Below are 25,442 nucleotides of genomic sequence, written 5' to 3'. Positions count from 1 at the left end.
CACTTAAAACCCCATTCTAAAGTGATTAAAATCTGTCCGTATTTTATCTTACCATTAAAACTCCCAAATTCACATTTAGAAAGGCAAGATCCTATGAAAATTTGCCATGGTATTCATCATATTCCCCTGCTCCCACTACAGTATCACCACTGGTTGGAGGATTATATACATGTTATTTAATCTTATATAACTGCTGATTAATCTACATGTTTACATCAGTGATTATCATTATAAACTCAAACTTGGGAAAACGTTTGAGAGGGACTGCATATGAATGTTCGAATTTTTGCACATATTTCAAATGACATTCAGGTAGCATTAGAAGTAATTGTTTTCTTTTAATATTACACAAAAGAAACAAATCAAACTCTGATTGTCAGCACTGGTCTCCAATTATCAAGGACAGACAAGCTGGTAGAAAAATAATTGTTAGTTAAGACTATGGTCAAATGCTCACCCAAATAAAACATGAAAACTAATTTTTTTTTATTTTCACCTTGGACATGTAGATACGCCATTTTTTATTTACAATTAACATACAGCACCATAAGGTTGCTAAACTAACATCCATTAAATGTGACGTGAAAGTTGACACCGGCAGTTACAAGACATCTATCACAAATAAAGCTTTTGCTTTCATCTAAAGACTAAACATAGAAGATTCTGACTGAAGTGTGAAAATCGAAAAGAAAACGTTATTGCCTTTTATCAGAATAAATAATTTTATAAAATGTTACTTCTTTTCATGAGGTGGTGTGTCCAGTAGTGAATCTTTTGAAGTAGGTAGTCTCTAAAACAGAATTAAAGCAATCACTTGCCTTAGAACCAGCGGCATGCACTTCTCTCAATGAATATAAATTGTACATTTTTATACTGCGTGAATGTTTGTCAATATGTGAATGGCTAAGCAGCATGCACATTTAGACAATACACAGACATTATTTTCTTTTTACATTTTATAACCCATATACAGTCAATTAATACTGAACTCCTGTTTGTCATAATGGTATAACAGTTTAAGCTAACAGTGTAAATTTAGATGTATGTAGGCTGTGTCCCATTGCTTTCCAGTGAAGAGTCCATGTTCTAGTTGGCTGTGTGGGTAATTTATTTTTCTGCTTTCTTTATTGATCCAGCAGTTCACAGAAAACCTCAGAGTTGGATGAGACTGTGGAGTTGATTTTTCAGCTTGCAGCCCACATATGAAACTGGTAACTTGGCCAATTTCCATCTGCGGTTATTTAATCTTATATAACTGCTGATCAATCGGTGTACATGTTTGCCTTCCTGCTGCTGCCTCTGTGTAAAAGACTTATTCAGTTTTATCTTAAAGATACCTCCTTCTGGGTATACAATTTCAAGAACCAAACAGCATCATTGATGTTTCCTTACAAACTTGCTGAATACATCTGATCTTCGTGCTTAGATCTACCTCTGTCTGTTATCAAACCAAAATCCAGCAGCTAAAGTTCAAGCTTACAATCGTATAACACAGAAGGAGACCATTCAGCCCATCCTCTCCATGTGAGCTTTGGCCTGGCTTTCCCAGTGCAAGAATTCTAATCCTACAATAGAAGATGCCAAGATTTTCTTCTATTCCCTCTGACCTCCTCTTCGGAAGTTGATTCTTACTGGGATACGGTTCCATCATTACCACTATCTCCTCAGTTTTCCAGTTCCATGGGAACATCAACAACAGGCAAGGACAACTGAGTACTAGTGAGAGACTTGTGATATCACAGTTAAGCCTCAATTTATCCTCATGTGATATCTTCCCAGTTTCCAACATGGGTCACCAAAATGTAAACAGAATTGGAAACTTTATCTGTTACTTTCTTTCCATATCCAAATGGCATTGCGACTAATTACAGCATCCTTATTCCCAATTCAGCTGCTCTCACCTGAGCTCGGGACCTTGTGGGCTTTATGTCCTAGATCTTATCTAACTTTTGACAAACAGATATTTATAATTAATTTCTAACAAACGTCACTCTAACTCTTAATCTATGTTGAATCCTATTTAAAAGCTGGTAAAGATAAAGTCATCACAGTCCCAAGGGACTGCTCTCTCATCAGAGAGAGATGACTGTTGGTCATGTTAACCTGAGTGTCTCCACACCTCAGACAAAGGAAAAGGCTGAGAAGGTGGGACCTTCACCTCAAACGGGCTGCAGGGTCACTCTGCATTGCAAACCAGCTGTCCAGCCAACTGAGAGAATCCCCAACACAAACACTCCTGCAAAGCTAGCACCTAATTATAACAAAATTGTACCCATCTCTAAAAGGATTATGAACGGAATAGAATCTTGGAAATGTGAATCAGAAATAGAAATTGTTGGGAATTCATTCAAGATCAATGAATATGCAAAAGAGAAAAATAAAATGGGGGAACATGTCACAAGTCTGTTTTGAATAAACATGGATTCCTTATCTTTGAGAAATGATTTTTTGACGTCTACGAGATTCTAAATGGGATAGGAAAGCTAAACTTGGAAAATTATGTTATGTCGAATCATCGGAATAGGATGAGAGGTTCACAGGCCAAAAATAATTTAATGCCATCTTTGAGACTGAAATGATAACTTTTGGTTTTCTCCTTAAAAGGCGATCAGCGCTTGGGAATAACTGCAGATAAAACCCTCAACTTGTTTCAGAACTAAAGGAATGCTGTCCGGAGTCACTGTGTTTGGATGAGCTGAAATGGAATAAATGGCTTTCGCCTTCTGTAATGAAGGTGTGTAGATTCTTCATTGAAATTGCATGGATCTTCCTTTCATCTGTTGTTTAGGTGAGATGTCAAACTGAGCCCACTGTCCTTTCAGCTGGGTGTAAAAGATCTCTCAGCACTACTTTCAAGGAGAGCAGGACATTCTCCATGGAGTCCTGGCCCACAGTTATCCCACAGCAGATTAAAGTGGATTATCAAGTGATTATCTGACTGTTGTTTGCCAGAGTTTACAGAGTGAAATTGTCTACTACACTCTCCTGTAACAATAGGGGCTACACTTCAAATTAATTCATTGTTTCAAAGCACATTGGTATATCCTCAGGTCTTGAAAGTGTGCTATATAAATGCAAGTCTTTCTTAACCAGAAGTGGAGGTAATTACTGCCATGCATTTCCAGCACAAAAAAAATGCTCTGTCTTGGGTTACTGACGTTTTTTTTCTGCTGTACTTATTCCTGAGACATCGGGAAACCTGGAATCTGTAAATACACTGAAAATCCAAGGTTTAAGGAGCAATTCAACCTCACTCACCAACAGGAAAACATTTGGTGATGCTTGTGTTTGAATTGAGATTGTTAAATATTAATGGCTTATAAATGATAAATGGCTTTTCTGTATTATTCAAAAGTGGGATATTCCTTGTCAAGATGTAATTGTTCAAATGAATTATACTGCACGGTTGGCTCTCAGCATCTAGCAACAACACTGGAACGAACTTTCCAATTTCAAATTTATAATCATTTTTAGACTGATACATTGTAGAAAACATTTGCAGGGCTGACAGGAAAGAGATGAAGGAGTGGGTCAGATTGGATAGCTTTTCAAAGAGCTAGAGGGCTGAATGGCCTCTTTCTATGCAGTACATTGCAGATTGTGTTTTGCTTCCTTTCTGTTCTTGTCAAGGCGAGCAATTAAAAAGTTCTACTTTTGTATTCCATAAGCCCCAAACACTGGCTGAATAAAACATTCTTCACTCCTTTTCAGAGAGCTTGTTGCCCCTGGGTGAGTGATCTCAAAAAGCACATCTTTCAGCTAAGGGGGTCCATCGATCTGGCTTGAGGTGAGGAGGAACCTCTTCACTCAGGAAATGGTAAATTGTTGAAATAGTCAACCCCAGATACTCCACTATTGAGTTCAAGATCGAGTTCAACGGAATCTTGAACTGTCAGGAAAACATGGAAAATAGGTGCAGGAATGGGCCATTTGACCCTTCGAGTCTGCAGCACCATTTAATATGATCATGGCTGATCATGCAATCGTGGCATCCCACTCCCATTTTCTCTCCATACCCCTTGATCCCTTTAGCCGCAAGGACCAGATCCAGCTCCCTCTTGAATATATCTAATGAACTGGCTCCAACAGCTTCCTGTGAGAGAGAATTCCACAGGTTCACAGCTCTCTGACTGTGACCCCTACTGCTGGACTTCCCCAACATCAGGAACAATCTTCCCGTATCGAGCCTTTCCTGTCCCATCTGGATTTTATATGTTTCAATGAGATCCCCCCCCCCCCCGCATATCTCATTCTTCTAAATTCCAGGGAGTACAAGCCCAGTTGATCCAGTCTTTCCTCATATGTCAGTCCTGCTATCCCGGGAATCAGTCTGGTGAACCTTTGCTGGACTCCGTCAATATCAAGAAGGATGGAGGAAGCAAGTAGGAATGTGGAGTTGTGCTATAAGACCAGCTGTAATCACCTGGAACCTCCTCAGCTCCCTGCCCTAGGGAGTCAAAGGCACTAAGTCCAACACAACCTGAGAGACTTCTTGTTCATCCCTTGGACCCGTTACAAATGGAGCTCCTCCTGCCACTCCAAACCCCACAGAACATCCCGCCCACACAGCTTTCAAAAACCACCTTTCTCAGACTCTCTCTCTGCCATCCTACTTTTAGACCGTGCATTCGTACCTCTGCAGCACTCACTATTGGCCTTCATGTAGAATGCATTCAGACAAGCTCCTCTAACTGAGCAAGGGTGGGTCATGTTTGTAGAGGATTTGAACAATCTACCTGCAGTCTGGATTCAGAAAGGGTTATAATAGTTTAGTCTCAGGTCAATAATGTTATGTTACAGTGTAATCCCATAGCTGTAGCACACATTCACTGTCTGCTAAATTGTTAGCTCATTTGTTGAGATGGGTAATATTACTAGACTAGCAATCCAAAGACATGAACCAAAGCTTTGGAGATGTAGGTTTCAAATGTAGCTGGTGCTATTTCAGTTTCAAACGAGTAACAAAAAATATTACTGGATCACTCTGGAATCATTGCTGGTTACGATGACGGTGAGTACAAAACCACCATCGATCGTCATTTTAAAAGTATCAACCAGCTCAGGAACATCCTTTATAGGAGGAAATCACCTGCTGTCCTTACCTGCCCTGATCTATATGTGATTCCATGCCCACAGCCAAGTCCAAAATGGGTGAGTAAGTCACTTAGGGTGTACATCATGAAAAACGTTTTAAAAATTAGTTTCATGCCGCATTATATCTCTTCGAGCAATAATGCAGTATGTACTGATCAATATCAGAATCACAGAATTGTTACACTGTAGAAGCAGGCCATTCAGCCTTACTCTGGTTCTACTAACTACTGATTGAATGATAATGAGATTGCAACATTTCATGCAACATTAAATTGATTAAAGAAACAATTTGAAACTGCTCACATTTTGGATATTATAACCTCCTTTCTATTTTGCTACCATTACTTAGTCCCTCCATTTAGGATCGATGGGTACCATTTTCTGCATCACAGAAGCTAAGTAGGTTGATTCTAAAACTGCCTTAAGAACTGCCTAAATGTTATTCTCTTTTTTGTCACCAGATTCATGCACATTAAGGTGAAGCATGTTGCAGCAGGTTAGATGGAGAGTAACCGTGCTCTAAGTCAATGTGATTCCATTCATTCCCCGTTAACATCAGTGATGTTTCTTCATGACAGTTCGGAACCACATCTACAGGCTTACTGCACACACGTTCACTGGAACATTGTCTTTTTATTTTATACATTAATTTCCAGGATATGGACAAGACTGACATTTCTTGTCCAAAGTTACTTGCCTTTGTGCACCTGTGTGCTTATTTCCTTGAGCCACTCAGAGGGCTGTTTCATTGGCATGGGACTGGATTCACATATTGTCACGGGCTGGACTGAGTAAAAGTGATGGTCTTCCTTCCCTTAATCATTTACTACATTACAAGAGTGACTGTTTTCAAAACCTGGCGAGCAAGTTCCTTGGGAGTCCTGAGGTTGTGAAGGGTGCTGTGGAAAGTCAGGATTTCTTTGTGAACCAACCCCTTTGTTTCTCTTAGCTCCAAATATTCTTAAACCAAATTTAAATTTCTATAGGATTTGAACCCATATCCTCTGAAAGATGAGTTGGAGCCTCTGGATTACTAGTCTAGTGTTATAACCACAATGTTTACCACACCCCTCGGCCAAGCTCATTTCATACAGACAGCAGGCAAAGGAAAACTGCATTCCATCAATTTCATTGCAATTAATGACCGATCTGCAAGCTGAAGTACCAAGCCAGCCAACTCACTGAGCTACCCAGCTACCTTTGTAAAGGCCCTCTGTTGCAGTACATGAATCAACAATATTAAACAGAATCAACTGAGGTCTCAACGTTTCCCTTCTCGAATTGACCCATGCTCAGGTAAGGATCTCATGCTCAAGATCCTGAGCTAGGTCCAACAGTGGAACCAATGAACTTTCAATGGTGATGGTGGAAGAGCTAGGAACAGCAGCTGCTTCCAGGTGGAGGAAGCTTTTTGAAGAGGATTCTTCTTTTCTTTACTTACGCGTGAAGAAGGCGATGGGGAGACCGCCTCACACATTCCTTTCCCTCATCGTTTTGACCATTGAAATTGAAAATGGGAGGCAATTATCAGTGACTGAACAGGAAAGATTGGAGGCACAGAGAAATAAGCAGAGAAACTGCCTTAGGTAGATCACTACTGGACCCCTTGATTTGAGTGACCAGTAAACCTGTTTTTTCTTCAGTGCTTTGGAAGTCGGAGGACATGGGGAGAATTCCCTGTTGATGCCATGCAACATTTCTACTTGAGAAGTAGACAAAGATCTGGAATAAGGTTTCTTTCAAAGGAGAGCATTCTGTATGTGTTTTAACACCCCAGCTAAAATTGCTTTCAACTGAACCATGCTAACACTGATTACCCTTCGTATGGCAACTGGAGCAAGGGGAGTAATAAATTACCTTTGACCCTGTGAATTACAGGCAATTTGACAATTCTTCAAGCTTCAGTCCACCCATCATGCTGAGACAAGAAGTTCCCATTAATACAGCTTTGCTGAAGCTGAAATCAGGAGAGAACAGTCAGAACGTTGATTGAACGCGGTCCTTTTAAATGTACAAGAACTATTTCACCAAAGTCAATAATAGCACAATCGCGATAGTGATGGTGCTAGTTCATAGTTTGCACCAGATTCAGGAAGCTCCCCAGCAAAACCTTACAAAATTAGCATGAAGTAGCCCGGATGAAATTTCCTAAAAGTTGGTATCGGACTTTTTATAGAGAGAATACCCAATTATAAGGAAGTATGTATGGTTAGCAGAAGATCTACAACAGCAAGTTACCAGGAAATTGCAGTGCGCAAATGAGAACACTTCCAATAGTTTCCAACTTTCCCCATCTCAGCCTGTGGGGTAGGTGCACAGAACAATTTCTGAAAGTAGGTGGTAACTAGCTATGTGAAAGCTTGGTGTGGGTACACAGAGCACAAGTGAGTCCAGTCACAGAAAGCACAGATGGTAGAGTGGATGTTTTAGGCTATAAGGACAGTGGTTAGCAGCTGTGCGTATTACTGTGAGTCCAGAAGTGCTTGGAGAGCCCATCACATCAGAACCTGCTCCCGGGTTTCAGGAAGTCGGAGACCAAGCAGGGCACCTCCTACTAATGCAATGGAAGCCAGCAGGACAGGAACCACCTTTGTTATCTCCACAAATGAGGCAAATATTGATATACCAAGTATGGCAGCAAACTTGGACAGTCCATTCAGAATTCCAAATGCAGTTGCCCTATAGAAAGAAAGATAGATTTAAATCTTCACCAATCACAGCAAAATACATTTGACAGATAATGTTCTTATGAAAGTCTTGTGGTGCAGTTGTAGTGTCCCTACCTCTGTGCTAGTAACTCTGGGTTCAAGGACCCTGCCAGGGCTTGTTGGCCATGGATATGTGTATTTGTAATGTGACCAGACAGTTTGATTTGTCAGCCTATAACTCTTTCCAATACACCTGATGGTAGGTGAAGAAATACAGAGAAGTCCCTTGGTCAGCCATCCTGCAGAAGGCTAGAGCAAACCATTACCCATGAGCATAGACCAATTCAATCAAAGTCCATGGCCCACTCCTTGGAAATGAGGATGGAGAACAGACGATCAAACAGCAATACAGATGTTCCAATTACTATGGAGACCATATATAAGACATATGAAGTGACTCCTCAAAATGTGCTCTCACTGTGGTTAAGCACTTTAGAAAGACTGTGCTGTTTGAACTTCAAGCTTTATTTCTTTATTTTCTACTTAAAACTAAGAAGGTACCACTGTGGTATAATATTTGCAATGTTTAACTTTTAACTTTGCTCTTTCTTTCTACCTTGTTCTTAAGATTCTGTCCCTAGATACTTGTACCTAATATGTGGCCTTGTGTGGTCTGCTCCTGTACATTTGTACTTGATACATGTGACAATAAAATCAAAACCAAATCAGATAACATAATGATAACTTGCAGGTTTAGATTAGATTAGATTACTTACAGTGTGGAAACAGGCCCTTCGGCCCAACAAGTCCACACCGACCCGCCGAAGCGCAACCCACCCATACCCCTACATTTACCCTTTATTACCTAACACTAAGGGCAATTTAGCATGGCCAATTCACCTGGCCCTGCACATCTTTGTGACTGTGGGAGGAAACCGGAGCACTCGGAGGAAACCCACGCAGACACGGGGAGAACGTGCAAACTCCACACAGTCAGTCGCCTGAGTCGGGAATTGAACCCGGGTCTCTGGCGCTGTGAGGCAGCAGTGCTAACCACTGTGCCACCGTGCCGCCCACGGTTGATGACATTAATTTTCAAAATGTTGACAGATAAGTCAGGGAAGTTCAGAGAAGGAAAGACCCTAAGCTGTTTTGATAAAATTAATTATGCAATGTCTTTTCCAGATCTTTGATTGATGGAAAAGAAATGGGAGTTCCATGAAGAGCAGTTTCAAAGGAGCTTTACTATCCTATATCTCACTCTAACTAGGCTGAGGGAGTATTTGATACTGACACAGTGTGCCTTGAAAGACAAAAGCATTGTTTAACCCAGCACTAATTCCCCTCACCTTGAGCAGAGCATTGACAACATGAAACATGTTGCAAAGCAGTAAGGTTTTATGATGCCTGTGTGTCCTTGATGAACCAACACATATGCTGCAAACGTATGGGAAAGGATTCAGACCTACCTTTTATCTGTGGAATAGAGTTCCACTGTGATCACATCCAATGCATTCCAGGCTGCTATACTGACACCACAGAACAGACACTGCATTCCAATCATGGCTGACTCACTGTTGCCAAAAAACAGGAAGAAGCAAGTAATGGTCGACAACAGCATGGATCCACCTTTAAGACAAAATTAAACAAGAGTTGCCACATTATAACACTCACTGCCTTCAATCACTGTGGAAGGCAATTTGAGACATTTTGATAGGACAAGGCTTTGGTTATCTGTCTACCAATCATTTCATTGACTATGATGTGAAGGAGCCAGTGTTGGACTGAGGTGTACAAAGTTAAAAATCACACAACACCAGGTTATAGTCCAACAGGTTTATTTGGAAGCACTAGCTTTCGAAGCACTGCTCCTTCTTCAGGTGGTTCATTAGGACAACCACCCAATGAGGGAGCAGCACTCCTAAAGCTAGTGTTTCCAAATAAACCTGTTCGACTATAATCTGGTGTTGTGTGATTTTTTTACTAATTTCATTGACTAAGCATTTATGCCTCTCTCCTTCATTAGCTTTTGCCCCCTCCCTGAGAAACTCTTTGAACTGAAGGGCTATGTTTAAACGTCAGTTGTTGTCAGGCCAGATAGCAGCTTCCAGTTCCCCAAAATACATTGAGAAATGCAGAAGTTCTTCAGATAATAAGCATAGCTATTTCAACCAATTAATCTTGACAAATAATGCTTGGAGTCATCAAACTGAAAGTAAACTATTTCAACAGCATTGACTAAAAGCTGTATTTCTGCTCCATTTTGAGCACACTTAAAGGAAAACTGCAATCACAACCGAAAACTAGGTTCAGTTAGCTCAGTTGGCTGTGTAGCTGATTTATAATACAGTGTGAAGCCAACAATTCAGGTTGAATTCCTGCATCTTCTCAACCTCTTCCCCTTGCTTGACCCTCAGGTTAAAACACCATCTTCCAATTGGGGTGCAACACCATATGTCGTCTTTCTCTTGTGGTACCATCCTGACTATGGAGACACCAGAGGGAGCTGTGTTCTCAGAGTAGAATATCAACACAACATTTGTCATGTGGAAAAGAGGAATATTGATGCAGGAATTGGTCATTCAGCCCTTCAAACCTGTCCCCCAGAAGCACTGGGCTGCCTATTGGCACCTAGTGGCTGTACATTCAGATCAGGCAAGAAGAGAGGTCTTAAACTAATCCGAGGTAATGTGATCATCTCTTTCAAAGAGTCACTACCTTCGGAAAGAAACTACCTGCAAGCCTCCTTGTTCATACAGCAGTCCCCTTGTACCCGCGGGGGATATTTTCCAGGATGTGCCATGGAAGTCCAGAAATGCGGATAGGAGCGAATCCATTCATTTCAATGGGAAATATACCTTCCCAGCAGTTCCTGGTTCCTGGTTCCCTATAATATGTTCGGGGTGCGGTAATCTGCGGGTAACTGAAACTGTGGAAAACGATTCCGTGGATGGAGGTGGGGGGTGGGGGGTTGGGGGGGTTTCCCTGTATTAGAAAATGCAAACTGGTGAAGTAGATCATCTAATCTTACAAGATCGTTAATGGACTTGATGTTTCTCACTCTCGGAGAGTCTAGGACCAGGGAGTATAATCACAGTGTATGATGTTGCTCCGTTCAGATAGAGATGAGAAGGTATTTCTTCTCTTACATGGTAGTAAATTTGTGGAATTCTCTCCTGCGGAGGGCTCTAAAGACTGGGCCATTAAGTATATTCAAGGCTGACAGAGGTAGATTTTTAATTTGTAAGAGAATCAAGGACAATGGGAGATAAAGCAGGAAAGTGGAGTTGAGTATCATCAGATCAACCATGATCTCCTTGAATAGCAGAGCAGAATCAACAGGCTGAAAGGCCTACTTCTGCTCCTACACATTATTGTGTTATCTTGACAGTTACACGTAACTTTGGGTAACTAATTGTGGCCTTCCAAAAGAGACAAGTTTGGGGAATGCATCCCTCCTGAAAACAATGTCCTTTTAAATCTTTATGTTTTGCTAAGACAGGTTACATAATGCAGTGGAGAGGATTTGGAATTGTTTGCTATGACTATAGTGGAGAAAGTGAGGTCTGCAGATGCTGGAGATCAAAGTTGAAACTTTATTGCTGGAACAGCACAGCAGGTCAGGCAGCATCCAGGGAACAGGAGATTCGACGTTTCGGGCACAGGCCCTTCTTCAGGAATGAGCAGAGAGTGTTCAGCAGGAGAAGATAAAAGGTAGGGAGGAGGGACTTGGAGGAGGGGAGTTGGAAATGTGATAGGTGGAAAGAGGTCAAGGTGAGGGTGATAGGTCGGAGTAGGGTGGAGGCGGAGAGGTCAAGAAGAAGACTGCAGGTCAGGAAGGCGGTGCCGGGCTGGAAGGATCCGGCTGAGACAAGGTGGGGGGAGGGGGGATGAAGAAACTGGTGAAGTCCAAGTTCATCCCCTGCGGTTGGAGGGTTCCCAGTCGGAAGATAAGACGCTCCTCCTCCGACCGTCGGGTTGTTGTGGTTTGGCGGTGGATGAGTCCAATGACCTGCATATCCTCGGTGGAGTGGGAGGGGGAGTTGAAATGCTGTGCCACAGGTTGGTTGGGTTGGTTCGTCCGGGTGGCCCAGAGGTGCTCCCTGAATCGCTCCGCAAGTAGGCGGCCTGTCTCCCCAATATAGAGGAGGCCACACGGCTGCAGCGAATGCAGTAGATGATGTGGGTGGAGGTGCAGGTGAATCTGTGGCGGATATGGAAGTTTCCCTTGGGGCCTTGGAGAGAAGTGAGGGGGGAGGTGTGGGCGCAAGTGTTGCACCTCCTGCGGTTGCAAGGGAAGGTGCCGGGAGTGGTGGTTGGGTCGGTGGGGGGTGTGGATCTGACAAGGGAGTCGCGGAGGGAGTGGTCTCTACGGAAAGCTGATAGGGGAGGGGAGGGAAATATATCCTTGGTGCTGGGGTCTGTTTGGAGGTGGCGGAAGTGACGGCGGATGATGCGCTGTACATGGAGATTGGTGGGGTGGTAGGTGAGGACCAGTGGGGTTCTGTCCTGGTGGCGGTTGGAGGGGCGGGGCTCAAGGGCGGAGGAGCGGGAAGTGGAGGAGATGCGGTGGAGGGCACCGTCGACCACGTCGGGGGGGAAATTGCGGTCCTTAAAGAAGGAGGCCATCTGTGTTGTACGTATTCCTTAAAGAAGGAGGCCATCTGTGTTGTACGTATTGTGACTATAGTGGACTGTGACAGATGTAAAATAAGCCTACAAGAAGCATTTATTCAAGAACATAAGAAAGAAGTGCAGGACTAATACCCTCAAGTCTTTCCCATCATCAACTTCACTTTCCTGCCCACTTGCCATATTCCTTAAATCCCTGAGAGATTGGAAATCCAGCCTTGAATACACTCCTCTGGTAACAGAAAATTGAAAAGATTCCCAAGCTTCTGGGTGAAGAAATTTCCTCCTCATCTCAATCCTAAAGAACTAACCTAAGTGCTGCTCCTGAAGGTTCCTGAGCCAGGGGCAACATCTCCTGCATACCCTGTCAAACCCCTTCTTAAGCTTCCATGTTTCAATGAGACAAACATTTCTTCTTCATAATTGCAGACAGCAGATCCCCAATTTACTCAACAATTTATCACAGGTCAACCTTCTCATCTCACACCTTCACTGTATCCCCTCCGAAGTAACTATATCCACCCTCAGAGATGGGGCCAAAACTGCCCATCGCACTCCAGGTGTGATCTCTTAAGTCCAATACAAGTGTAGAAAGACTTCCATGTTCATGTACCTCACTTGCCTTGGAAGAAAGACGAATGTGCCATTTGCTTTCCTATTCGCTTTATACAAAAGGCCTGGAGCATTGGATAATCGTTTGGTTTTGACCTTAATAATCAAGACGAAGCAGGTGCTCCTATAAATAGATTTTACTGGTCTGTTTTTCTTCCAATATTCTGTTCTTGGAATTGCTGATTCCTGGAAAAATGCAAATTAACACAGGCACCAGCTGGTCTTCTCAAAGAATAGGACCAGCTCGTTTTAGGGATGAGCCTACACAGTGAATGTTGGCAATACGAGGGTTTAACAACTGAATCACCCCCTGTTCCTACGTGACAGTTATGTACCTTCAGCAGTAATCACAGGGCAGTGATCAAGAGCAGGCGTCTACAATGTTCCATCTCTTCCTAGCTCAGGGAAGTGCACAGAAATAATCCTTTGATCAGCTTTTCATCTCTATGCATTTCTCATTAATCCTCTCTCTTCACTGCAGGTTCTAAGAGGCTTAATCAAACCAACGATGCAGACCCAATACCGAATAAGGGAAGTTTAAATGTGGTTGCTCATGGAGAAAGAATTTTGAGCAAAGTACTGGAGGGCATCTGATGTCCATGGAGCAGTTCCCTGGCTTGTGTTGGGTGCTTTCAGGAATGGAGGGGAACAGACAAGGGTGGAGGAGGGTAGAGGATAGGGGTGGAGATAGAGGAGGGGAATAGACAGGGGTATGGGGGAGGAAGGAGTAGACAGAGCTACGGGAGAGGAAGGAGTAGACGGGGTGGAGGAGGAGAGTAGATAGGGTAGAAATGACTGAGGAGAGTAGACAGGGATAGGAGTGGAGGGGAGTAGACAGGAGTAGAAGTGATCAAGGGGAGTAGACAGGGTAGGGATGATTGAGGGGAGTAGACAGGGGTATGGGGGAGAAGAGGAGTAGACAAGATATGGGTGGAGGAGGGGAATAGACAGGGGTGGGATGATTGAGGGGTGTAGACAGGGTTATGGAGGGAGGAGGGGTGGAGGAAGGAAGGGAGTTAACAGGTAAGGGTGGAGACGAGGGGATTGACAGGGGATGGAGTGATTGAGGGAAGTAGACACAGGGGTCGGGCGTGATGGGGTCGGTACTGGCTGGTTACCAAATGGAGGAAAATAAACTCAGAAAATATTCTCCAGGACTCACAGTCAAGATCAGGCAGAGGATAGGGGGCGAGTAGGTTTGCCTATGATAAGACTGACTAAGTGAAAATGGAAAGCCTGTGGTGAATATCAAAGGTCAAACTCACTAACACAGCAAGATAACAAATAGCAGGGTCTATAAATTGGAGCAATTTAAACACAGGAGAAGCCTGCACTCTACAAAGCTGCTATGTATGCACTTAAATAAACATAGATGTTCACTATTTGAATGAAAATGTAACGTAAATGACAGGGCCCACTGTGTAGGACAGCATCAAGGCTGGCAAGTGTAGGACATGGGGGCCTAATGAATATCGGGGACAAAGAATTAAATCAATAACCTTTTTTTGACAAATGACCCACATTAGAAATGACCTTCTCGGTAATCACTCTGAAAGCCACGGAATCCTTTGGCTCCATTAGTGGTCTGTTTAGAGATAAACAGATGAGATGACTCGAGCCCCTCTTGAGTTTAAACTGGGAAGCTGTAGAAGGCAGCTCTCTCGTTGAGTGATTTAAACACCATACGACAAAGCGTGCCTCGTGGGTTTACTACTTTATGTATGTTGGCCATAACTGATCATAAAAGTGACAGGTCTGCCTGACTGAAATTTCTCTCTGGCTTCAGATCTGTTAGGAATTGCAGAAACGAGAAAATCCATTAACTGCCTGAGCTTCATCATGCTTGCCTTAAGCCTATTTCATTACACAGGCAAGGCCATAAAAAAGTGAATTTCTTCTTTAATTGAAGCACAAGGTATTGATCCAGAGTAGTATATCTGCCATTGCTTTTTTCATTTAAACCCCTTTCTTAAATATTTTCAATTAATTTTGCAAGATTTACCTATCAGCTAAAATAGTCCTAATACCAAATCAGAATTGTAGCTCTTGCGATTGGAGATGAGTCTTGTTTGAAAGTTATTTTCTCTCCATAGGTGACCTATTGAACTCCCCCTTACCTGCCCACCTCCTTCTTATAATACCCAAAGTGAGATTCTTCAATACTTTCTAAAATCATTAGGACATCTGTTGTTGAGGAATTCCATGAAAGTCAACTTTAGTCAGAATCCTATCTTCTGCCCAAACCCTCATCTTGCTACATGGTGACAATGGTCGTAGAGCCATCGGACCAGAAACAAGTGGTACAGATCACCATAGTGAAGGCCAGTGACAGTACAGTGCAGTAGATGAAAGCCTTTAAAGGGTCTCCTGGCCACCTGGCCAATCTGCAAAACAACAGTGGCAGCGCTGCAGGAGAATGGCGAACACTCGGCTGAACAATGAATTCTGCTCATCCCTTCACCCCCAACAAACTTTCCCGATCTTACAGGTGCCCAAGCAAACTGCACAAGGACAGGGTCACCAGGAAGTCTGTGGTGTCAACAGAGGTGAAGCACTATCCGCCATTTTACAGCTGAATGATGCGATGAAACTCATTGCATCTTAGTTCCACAGAGTAATGGATACACAATGAATTCCTGATTCCTAAAACTCTTTCAAGGACTGACATGACTTCTCTTTGCCCCCATTGAGAGCAGGTTTTATCAGATTTTCTATCAATACAGAAAGTGCCTTTGACTTAACGTTGCCAGGACATGTGACATGGAGTCCTCCAATTAAAACACTTCATCATTCCTTCAGTTCCAGCCTTAGAACTGCACCCTTTTGTTCACTTACTCCATCCATTGTTTTTCTGTTCATTTATGGGATGAGGGCATTACTGGCCAGGCAGTATTTATTGCCCCGGGGGCAGTTGAGAATCAACCACATGGATGTGGGTCTGGAGTCACAAGTAGGCCAGACCAGGTAAGGATGGCAATTTCTTCCAAAAGTAGAGGGCATAGGTTTAATGTGAGAGGGGAGAGACTTAAAGGGGACTGTAGGGACAGCTTGCTTCATGCAGAGAGTGGTGTATGTATAGAATGAGCTGGTTGGCATGGACGAGTAGGACCAAAGGGTCTGTTTCCATTCTGTACATCTCTAAACAACATGAGTGAACCAGATGGAATTTTCCTGACAATCGACTCACGGTCATCATGAGATTCTGAAATCCAGATTTTTATCAAATTCAAATTCCACCCGGGTCTCCAGGAACGTTTCCTCGGATCTCTGGATTAACAGTCCAGTATTAATACCACTAGGCAGTCACCTCACTCTTAAAAGTACATTCTACTTTTACCTTTTCTAACCCATCCAATTTCATCCAATCCTCCATAACATTCCCTCTGTGATATCCCTTTGTGAAGGTGACAAGCCTTAGTGTAAGTGATGCTGACAGTTCATCACCCTGGCACTGACCCTCAGTCCTTACTGTTCCATTGCTACATTCAGGACTGAAAGGACTTCACTTTGCCACATCAAGTGGATCTCTGTGACACTCCAGTTGATGCCTTCCCACAGCCTTCAGTCTGCCCTCCCAGAACCTGCGCTCAAAGACCAATCAACACAAACTAGCATTTTAATCACCGAGAGGTTGGCTTTCCCAAGGGGTTCCTCTGTCTCCAAGAAGTTTCATGGGAACTCTGGAGAAACAGGAAATGTAGCAGTGTTTCTCAAGACGTTTCATGGATCTTCTGCTAAACGTCCTTCAGGAGAACTCCCAATTTAATACAGCCTCACATGTTTGAACACAGTTAGATGAAAATGACAGACACATAGAGGCCAGCAACTCCATCAAACCTGTCCCAGATCGTCCACAGTCAAGAATACTTGGCCCAGCTCCTCTTAGAGAAAGGGTAAGCATGCACCATATCACACATAACCAATAATTCATTCCAAAGGCTCAACTATCTCAAGGAAGGGAGAACCATCTGACATCAAAGCTATAAGAAATTGTATAAGGACATACTGACCAACGACACATCGAGCTATTTAATCAGTGATGGGTTAGATTTTAGAAAAAATAATCAGAGGAAGAAAAATAACAGGCACTTAATGTCCCAGCCTGCACAGCCCTTGGTGATGAAGAATTCCACAGATTTACTATCCTCTGAGAGCAACAAAATTCCTCATCTCTGTCTGAAACGGGTGTTCCCAATTATATGTTTCTGGGTGGACCAACACTGCAGCCAGTTCTGGTTCACACTTTAAAAAGGATGTAAGGCTTTCAGGAATGAGTGAGCTCAGTTCGAAGGTTAGATTAGATCAGTGATTCTCAACTGGTTTTTGGCAACAGCCCCCTTAGGAGCTCTTCTCAGGTTCCAGGGCTCCCCTTTTAAACAGGGATACAACACAGACAAATAGACAGAAAGTCATTTATTACTGAACTTCAGGAAACCTTGAACATTCTGACATGCTGGACAAAACTTAAAAAAAAAGACTGTATGAAATTAAACATCTATCAAGCTTAATGCGATCCTTGAGCTTGGTGCTTTTCTGTAAGTTCTGGAAGCTCCAAATGAGGTGTTTCATCGGTTCAGTTACCAGAGGGTCTATAAACCCTTGGGGCTCCCCTTCTCACAGTTTTCAGTCTGTGGACCCCTTCAAATGTGCCAGGGCCCCTAAGGGGGCCATATAGTGCCCATTGAGAATGGCTGGGTTAGATTATTCTCCTTGAAAGAAAGGAGTTTTAGGGAAGATATGAGGTGCACAATGTTATGCCAGATTTAAGGCAGTCAAAGAAAATGTGTTCCTTTTTGTTGATGGTACAAGGACTAGCAAACACAGCTTTAAGGTTTTGCAGAGGAGAGACAGAGAGGATGTAAGGACAAATGCAGTGATAATGGAACTCCCTACCTGGGAGGACGGCACAAGCAGAGACAATCAATGGTTTGAAAAGAAAATTGGATAGCCCATTGAAGGAAATAAATTTTGCACGGTTACAGGGGAATGGGACTGACAGGATTGCTCTATAGAGAGCTAGTATGAGCTCAATAGGCTGAATGGCCTCATTCTGTGCTATAGTGGCTCTGTAAACAAAATGCATGGCCCCGAATCACCCCCAAACCCTCACACAATGAGCAACGAGCCAATTAATACCCTAGATCTCACTCAGCTCCCACCTTTCCCATCAAAAGATTGACTCTTTATGAGGTTGCCAATGACAACTCACCAATCATCTTAATCCTTCCGATTTTATCCATAAAGAGTGCAGACACAATGTTTCCCGGCAACACAGCCAACGAGCCCAGGAAACTGACCAGGTAAGTAAGAAATGCAGTTTCAGCATCATCACTGAAATCGATCTGGCAGCCTTCCTTATTGTGGAGGAACGTGCTGTTTATAAATCTGCTGTGAGCGAATCGCGTCTTGAACAGATCTGCAAAAGAAAGAAGAGTTCTATGTGATGGCATGTGAGATACACGAAGGGATGCTTGTCCATAATGAGGGTGAAGACACCTTTCTGGAGTAAAGCAAGAAGGAGCTCCATTCTGAATGCCTCCTTGTGATATACCAGACGTGGGGGTAACTACATGGCACATTGAAAAGGGAGCTTTGGCATAACATATCTGGGAGAGCTGGACATCAATAATGTGTCACCTAAAGTGAAAAAGCTGTCCCACTTCCCCTCACAGACATTTTTCTTCTAAATAAAGATAAAATCTTGCTGGAAACAACATTTGACAAATGTGGCAAAACAAGGCAAAACCCCTTTATTGCCTGAGCCTGTCTTTGTAAGATTATTAATGACACCCGAGCTGATCTCTATGCAATCGGCTGTGTGTGGACAAGAGTGTGCACGTTTGATGGGGCCTTGTGGAGCAATGGTAATGATCCTATTTCTGAGCCAGGAGATCCAGGTTCCAGTCCGACCTGCTGCAGAGGTGTGTCACAGTGTGCTTGATAAGGCTGATTAAAATATTTACTAATAACATTCTCGTGTACACAGTGTTAATGGTATGTTTTCTCTTTAGCAATGCTGATGGCTTTCTTCCTTCTTCACTGCGAAATCATCCCTTTCTCCTTTATTCTAAAGCTCCTCTCTCTCCGTCTCTCTTTTTCTCCGCCTGTCCCCATGGCTCTCTCTCTCTCTCTCTCTATCTCTGTCTGACCCATCCATCCCACAACACAACTGTGCTCTTCCCTCTTCCACTGGCCATCTCTCCTCATCCCTACTCTTTTCCCAGATTTCCTGCATCTACAACATTCAATTTGGCCAAATGCCTTTAGTCTAGACAAGGAAAATGCATCCCTCTATTTTACTCAGTGCAATTGGAATCCCGAGAAAGGACAAATTTCAGCATCAGATTAAAGGAATTATTTGACTTTTCCACCTTTGGATTTGAATCCAAGTCAGGCGGGTAATACTTATTAGGTTAACACAGGCAACATAAACACACCATCTGTTAAAAATTAATTACAGTTTGTTATATGAAGTGACAGGGATATAATCAAATCTGCCTCAAGAATTAATCATTTGCTGCCATTTTTAATTATGTCACACTCAATGCGATCTTAATCATTTTGTTTCATCCTATCTTAGAACTGAACTGAATTAGAAACAGCTGCAAATGTAAATCAAATAAATATCTATCAGTGATGCTATTACACAGTTCAGAAGCAAGTAACTCTCTCCACTTTCTTTAATCATGCTGTTGAGCCATGTTATGATACACCTGAATGATAGGTGGGACTTGAACCTTCTGACCCAAAGGTAAGAACACTGCCACCACAGAAAACCAGCTCATGTCCCAGTATTTTAAGGGTCGAGAGTGTGGTGCTGGAAAAGCACAGCAGGTCAGGCAGCATCCGAGGAGTGGGAGAATCGACGTTTCGGGAAAGGCCATTCCTGATGAAGGGCTTGTGCCTGAAATGTCAATTCTCCTGCACCTCGGATGCTTCTTGTCCTGCTGTGCTTTTCCAGCACCACACTCTCGACTCTGATCTCCAGCATCTGCAGTCCTCACTTTCTCCAAGCATTTTAATCCTGGCCATTTTAAAAAAAACATGAGATGGAATTTGCAAAGGGAATGTTAAAGTGTGGCATAATAAGAATCTTGGAATCTCCAGGCTATAATGTTGTAATAAAGGATTATCACACTAAAACCTTGTTTTGCACTGTGTATAGTTCAGGAGAATGACAAAGTCATTTCATCTGCAGCATCTCCCAACCTCTCAACCTCGGGCAGCAGATGCTTGGGAGCACCAGTCATGTTCTACTCCAAATTAAAAACCATCTTGACTCGGATATATATACTGTAATTCTTTCACCATCGCTGAGTCAAAGTCCTGGAACCCTTTAATGCAACATGGAGTTTGTACCTAGACCACACAGATTGCAGCGCTTCAAGAAGATAATGTACCATCTGCCCCAAAAGGGGATGGGTTGTTTTCCCCAACCTTGCCACTGATGGCTGTATCCCATGAGTGAATAATAATAAAAGAAATTGACTGAACACATACAGAATAGTAGCTTTGGGGTTCCAACTGGACCCAGCTCTCCTTGGGCTTGGAAAGGAGGAACGGGGTGTGGCAGAGAGAGGAAGTCAGCTCTGTTATTAAACACAGCCGTTCTCAAACGGAGCCTCTCTATCACTATCGACAACCACCAACCATGGAGAACAGGTACAGGAATCTGGTATCCATGGGTTACCAAATCAGCAAGGATGAGCACCTTCACTAATGGGTAGAAAATCAGGGTTAATAAATTATAATCTGTTTCAGCATGGGTCTTGATTAATGAGGGCGGGCTGCTTTCTTCCATCTCGTTATGTTTGTAGAATGGGACACCTCCTTATGCCATTGGCGAATGGAGACAACTATCATTCCACATCTCAGCTCTCCCGTGAGAATAGTGATTGGAACAGACAAAGCAGCAAAAGGCTGACCTGTGTTATAGAAGAGAGTCGCTATGAAAGTGCAGTTCCTAAAGTGTGTGTTCGTCGATGTAATGTCTTCAAAGTAGCATTCCTCAAACAAGGAGTCTTCAAAGGTCACAGATTTAAATTTAATCCCAATGAATCTGTCCAGAAATAAATTTGCAGTTAGAAAAAGACAGGGGCTTGGAGTATTACACATGACAACATGTCACACAATGAGCTTGGAGTTTGTATGTATGCTTTCTGCAGGACCCCATTGCCTCAACTACACCTCATGGTACAGCAGTACATGCTCTAACTACTCCCAGTGTGTGTAAAGGGAAAACATCTTACCTCTCTATTACTTTCTGGTTATTTCTAACAGCAATGTGGATTTACCTACCCCATGCAGTTGTTCAAGAAGGTGACTCACTAACACCTTCTCAAGGGCAATTAGAGTTGGGCAATAAATGCTGGCTCAACCAGCAATGCCCACATCCTATGAATGAATAATAAAAAAAATTCTTTCTATGACATGACCATCAAAATGCAGATAATATAACTAATGCCCAGGATAAACTGATCATAATATCTTTGTTCTTGTTCCCAGTTTAAAAGCCAAGATCCTATTTGTTTATATTCCTTCCCAACGGTCCCAGGAGCAATTAATGAGTTAGTATGAAACCAGGGACTCTCTGCAGTTCAGAGCCTGAAGCTGATTGAGTAACACCAAGCATAAACTGCTACAACAACCAGACAGAAGTGAGAAAAACATCAGTGATTGGCAAATCAATGACTGCCAGGCCAGATCTCTCTGGGCTGCCTCTCAATGTTTGCCCTGTGATTTTACAATGGACTTCATTCGAATGTGATTTCTCTCCATGAGATGTAATGGTATGGTTTTTGTGGTGCAATAGAAAACTACACATGTAAGTCTGGCTAATCCAAGGTAGTCCACACTAGTCCAGGACTTTGTAATCTCATAATAATAGTCTATACTGTTTCAAACTCTCGACTCTATGCTGTTGACAAGATAACAGCTTGAAATGTACTGAATGTTAAAAAGATCAGGATTATTCTGATGAGTAGATAGGGTAAATACTTGTCCCACTCTGCTGGCCTGACACTCTACAGTAGGTTTACCTGACATTGATGTACTCTCCTTCTGTATGCAGCTGGTTCTCCAGTGTGAAGTTAAACGTGAAGTCTTCAACTCTCTCCTGATGAAATGTCTTCATTTTGGATTCATACTCTTCATTTTGAAAGTACTTGATCATGTCCGGGAACCACACTGTCAGTCCATAGTAGCTGAATAAGAGCAGAATCCAAATTGAGTAGAATTCAATATACAGTTCCACAGCCTGTTAATAGTTAGTAAATGGATCAATCCAGTGGGACAAAGCTGCCTAATCATTAGTTTACTTGCCAATTGTTAAATGAATGAAAAGTTGAGATTGAAGGCACTCCTGAAAAAGTTTAAAAAAAAACAGTGAAACTTGTGAATGACTCATACTGGTCCAAACTGGTTTGTATGCCTCAGAACCATGCTGTAATACAACCAGTACATTCATTTCTCTTTTTTTTGCTGTTTCTTCTTCTGGGACCAATAACATAAGATTCCAGTAAATTAGGATTTCTGACCTTAACCAGCTCTCTCCAACTTTGTAAGCCAGACTCAGTCTGGGATCAATACTGGCTTTGACCAATTGGTTGACTTACATTATTAACTTGTGAACATCATGGTGACAATATGTTGTGTTTAGTTTCGAAACTAAACGCTTGGGGTCATCAACAAGCGTGCTTTGATGTGTCGATAGTGTGACCAGACTTCCAAAAATGAAAACCCAAAATTCCCTGAAGCACCCTCACAACGTAGACAGACTTCCTTTTGCCACCCCCTCACGTACAACAGACTCTCTGCTTGTTATCATCGATGTACCTGAAAAATTGAGAGACTATTTCTTCTTTCTAAGTTCATTCCCCGCCTGGGCCTGAAGAAACTATACCCTGCGGATGTCAACAATCAGAGAAGAGCCTTCCTATTTTCCTGTTATGGGGAGCAGACAGGATAGTGGAGTTGAGGCTGAGGTAAGATCAACCCTGGTCATTTCAAAGGGTACAGCAGGCTTGAGAGGCTGAATGGCCTCCTCCTGTTCTAGTTCATACACTTCTGCTGCCCACTTTCTGTCTGCCTCACCCAGATGAGCTGTGCACAAGTTATCATGGAATCATACAACACAGAAAATGCCCTTTGGCCCTTCATTTCTGCACCAGCAAAACTACTCCAAGTCTACATTAGTCCCACTTGCCAGCCCTTGGCCCACAGCCTTGAATATTACAACAATTCAAGTGCTCACCTAAGTACATTTTAAAAATTCGGAGGCTTCCTGTCTCTGCTCCTTCCGAAACTTCACCTGAGGAAGCGGCAGTACTCCAAATGCTTGTGATTTCAAATAATCCTGTTGGGACCATAACTTGGTGTCTTCACTTGTGACCTTGTCCACCCAAGTCCAACACCGGCACCTCCACATTGTACTTTCCAAGACACTTTCCAGATTTCCACCAGTTGGATGAAAATAATTGCCTCAAATTCCCTCTAAACTTCCCAACTTTCACCTTAAAATTCTGCCCCTCATAACTGACCCTTCAGCTCAGGTGAATAGCTGGTTTCTATCCACCCTGTCATACCTCTCGTAATCTTATATGTCCCAATCAGGACCCCCTCAAACTTTTCTGTTCTGAAGAAACTAATCTGAGCTTATCCAGTTCTTTCTTCATACCTGAAGTGCTCCAACTCAGGAAACATCCTGCTGAATATCATCTGCTATCCCTCCAGTGCAATCCAGTACTCCAGCTGTGGCCTAACCAAAGTCTTGTACAGCTCTAACATAATAACCCTGCTTTTATAATATATGCCATGACTGGCAAAGGCATGAGCCCCCATGCCAGCTTAGCCACTCCAATGACCTGTTCTTCCACCATCGGGATTTTGTAAATCGAATGCCACGCTGGCAGAACACAGCAACACCCTGCGCCGAATGTGAGACAATCCAGGTGATTTACGAAGCATTTGCAAACTTAAACTCCATTCCAACCCATCCCACTGCTGCAGAACGAATTGGAAATCTATAAACTGGGAACATCTGCACCATCCTGAGGAAACAGCTGGGTGTTTTAACGAGAAACCAGGACTGTCCTGTCAAACCTGGTATCGCTGGTCACCCAAAGTGTGGAGGGTATTGCATGGGGAGCTTATCACTCAGTCCAAAGGAGATTCCCTCAGATAGCTGTGGCTCCGCTCATCTTTAGCTCTCTAGTGTTGTGAAAATTCAGGTTTCAGTATCCAATTCGATTCCCAGGAGAACATAAAAATTAAAGGCTGAATAATTTTTCACTGTTGATGCTTTGCGAGATCAGCACTAACCTGAACGATAAGGTGAACCAAACCACTGCGAGGAACAGAGTTGTCATCCTATACTTAGGTGTAAAACAAAGCAACATATTCTGCCAAACCTGAAAAATAGTCAAAACCCTCATGTCAGAGACTACTTGTGGATAATCCCCTGTGGCACTGTTTTATAACCGCTACATCCCACCTTAATCAGTGAGAAAAGTATCAAAATTAAACACAATGTTGTTTAGCTTTCATATGTGGTCACTCACATCTAATGTCCCTCATACCTTAAAGATTGAGTCTTTAGACAGATAATTCCAACAATTTACATTGAATTAAATCAACAACCATACCATAAATAAGGGATTAAAAAGGACAGTAAATGCAGGGTGGCCCTGATAAACTGGCCAGTAAATCCACAATGTCAATGCAGGATGATATGATTAACATATTGATTAACAATCAATATTGTAATGTACAAAGAGATATTCGACGATTGAGAAGCAGACTTTGAACTTGGTGTCGGCATTTCAACATTTCAATGTTTATGTTACCAGTAACGTATCTGAGACAATCATATAGACCGATCATAACCCATTGATGTTTGCGGAGAAATTTAAGGACAAAAATACCAGACTGTTTAAGTGGAGCTTGTTGTTGCAGCCGTTCAATGTGAAAATTATGCATGTGGCAGGAGGAGAAAACATGATTGCCAATGCAGTGTCAAGATTTGAATGAGAAACAGAGGCGTTCAGTGGCAGGAGTACAATAGACTAAAAGAGAATGTAGTTGTGCGTGTTTGCATGTTTATAGTCAATGTAATGTGCATGTGTATTGTAGAGTACTACCAGTTTAAGATTAAGGAGTTTTAACATGAAGCCATGTTTGGGTATTGATTGTTCATTTTTTTTGAAAGGGGGAGATGTGGTGATACTGCTCCTTTAACAAGGTTATAGAACATGGAACATAGAACATTACAGCGCAGTACAGGGCCTTCGGCCCTAGTTGTTGCGATGACCTGTGGGGCCAATCTGAAGCCCAACTATCCTACATTATTCCATTTTCATCCATATGTTTATCCAATGACCATTTAAATGCCCTTAAAGTTGTTGAGTCTGCTAATGTTGCAGGCAGTGCATTCCACGCCCCTACTACTCTGAGTAAAGA

General features: G+C 42.6%; 1 protein-coding gene across 4 annotated transcripts in view; it reads right to left on the bottom strand.

Annotated features, from left to right (window-relative positions):
• Positions 1-464: 464 nt before the first annotated feature.
• The window catches only part of LOC122540918 (synaptic vesicle glycoprotein 2B-like), a 204,953-nt gene continuing 179,975 nt past the window's right edge, over positions 465-25,442 (bottom strand). For all 4 annotated transcript variants that reach the window (XM_043677219.2, XM_043677216.2, XM_043677217.2 and 1 more), the window contains exons 8-13: positions 24,306-24,394; positions 22,025-22,189; positions 20,912-21,045; positions 18,196-18,402; positions 9,212-9,371; positions 465-7,773 (exon numbers count right to left, since the gene is read on the bottom strand). In XM_043677219.2, the coding sequence (XP_043533154.1) occupies positions 7,590-7,773; positions 9,212-9,371; positions 18,196-18,402; positions 20,912-21,045; positions 22,025-22,189; positions 24,306-24,394 (939 nt within the window). In that variant the 3' untranslated portion in view covers positions 465-7,589. The remainder of the gene's footprint in view (positions 7,774-9,211; positions 9,372-18,195; positions 18,403-20,911; positions 21,046-22,024; positions 22,190-24,305; positions 24,395-25,442) is intronic.

The sequence above is a fragment of the Chiloscyllium plagiosum genome, unplaced genomic scaffold (genome assembly GCF_037043375.1).
Source record: "Chiloscyllium plagiosum isolate Xiang-an unplaced genomic scaffold, Cpla_swu_hap1 HiC_scaffold_39, whole genome shotgun sequence".
Taxonomy (NCBI): domain Eukaryota; kingdom Metazoa; phylum Chordata; class Chondrichthyes; order Orectolobiformes; family Hemiscylliidae; genus Chiloscyllium; species Chiloscyllium plagiosum.
This window is presented reverse-complemented; position numbering and strand designations above follow the sequence as displayed.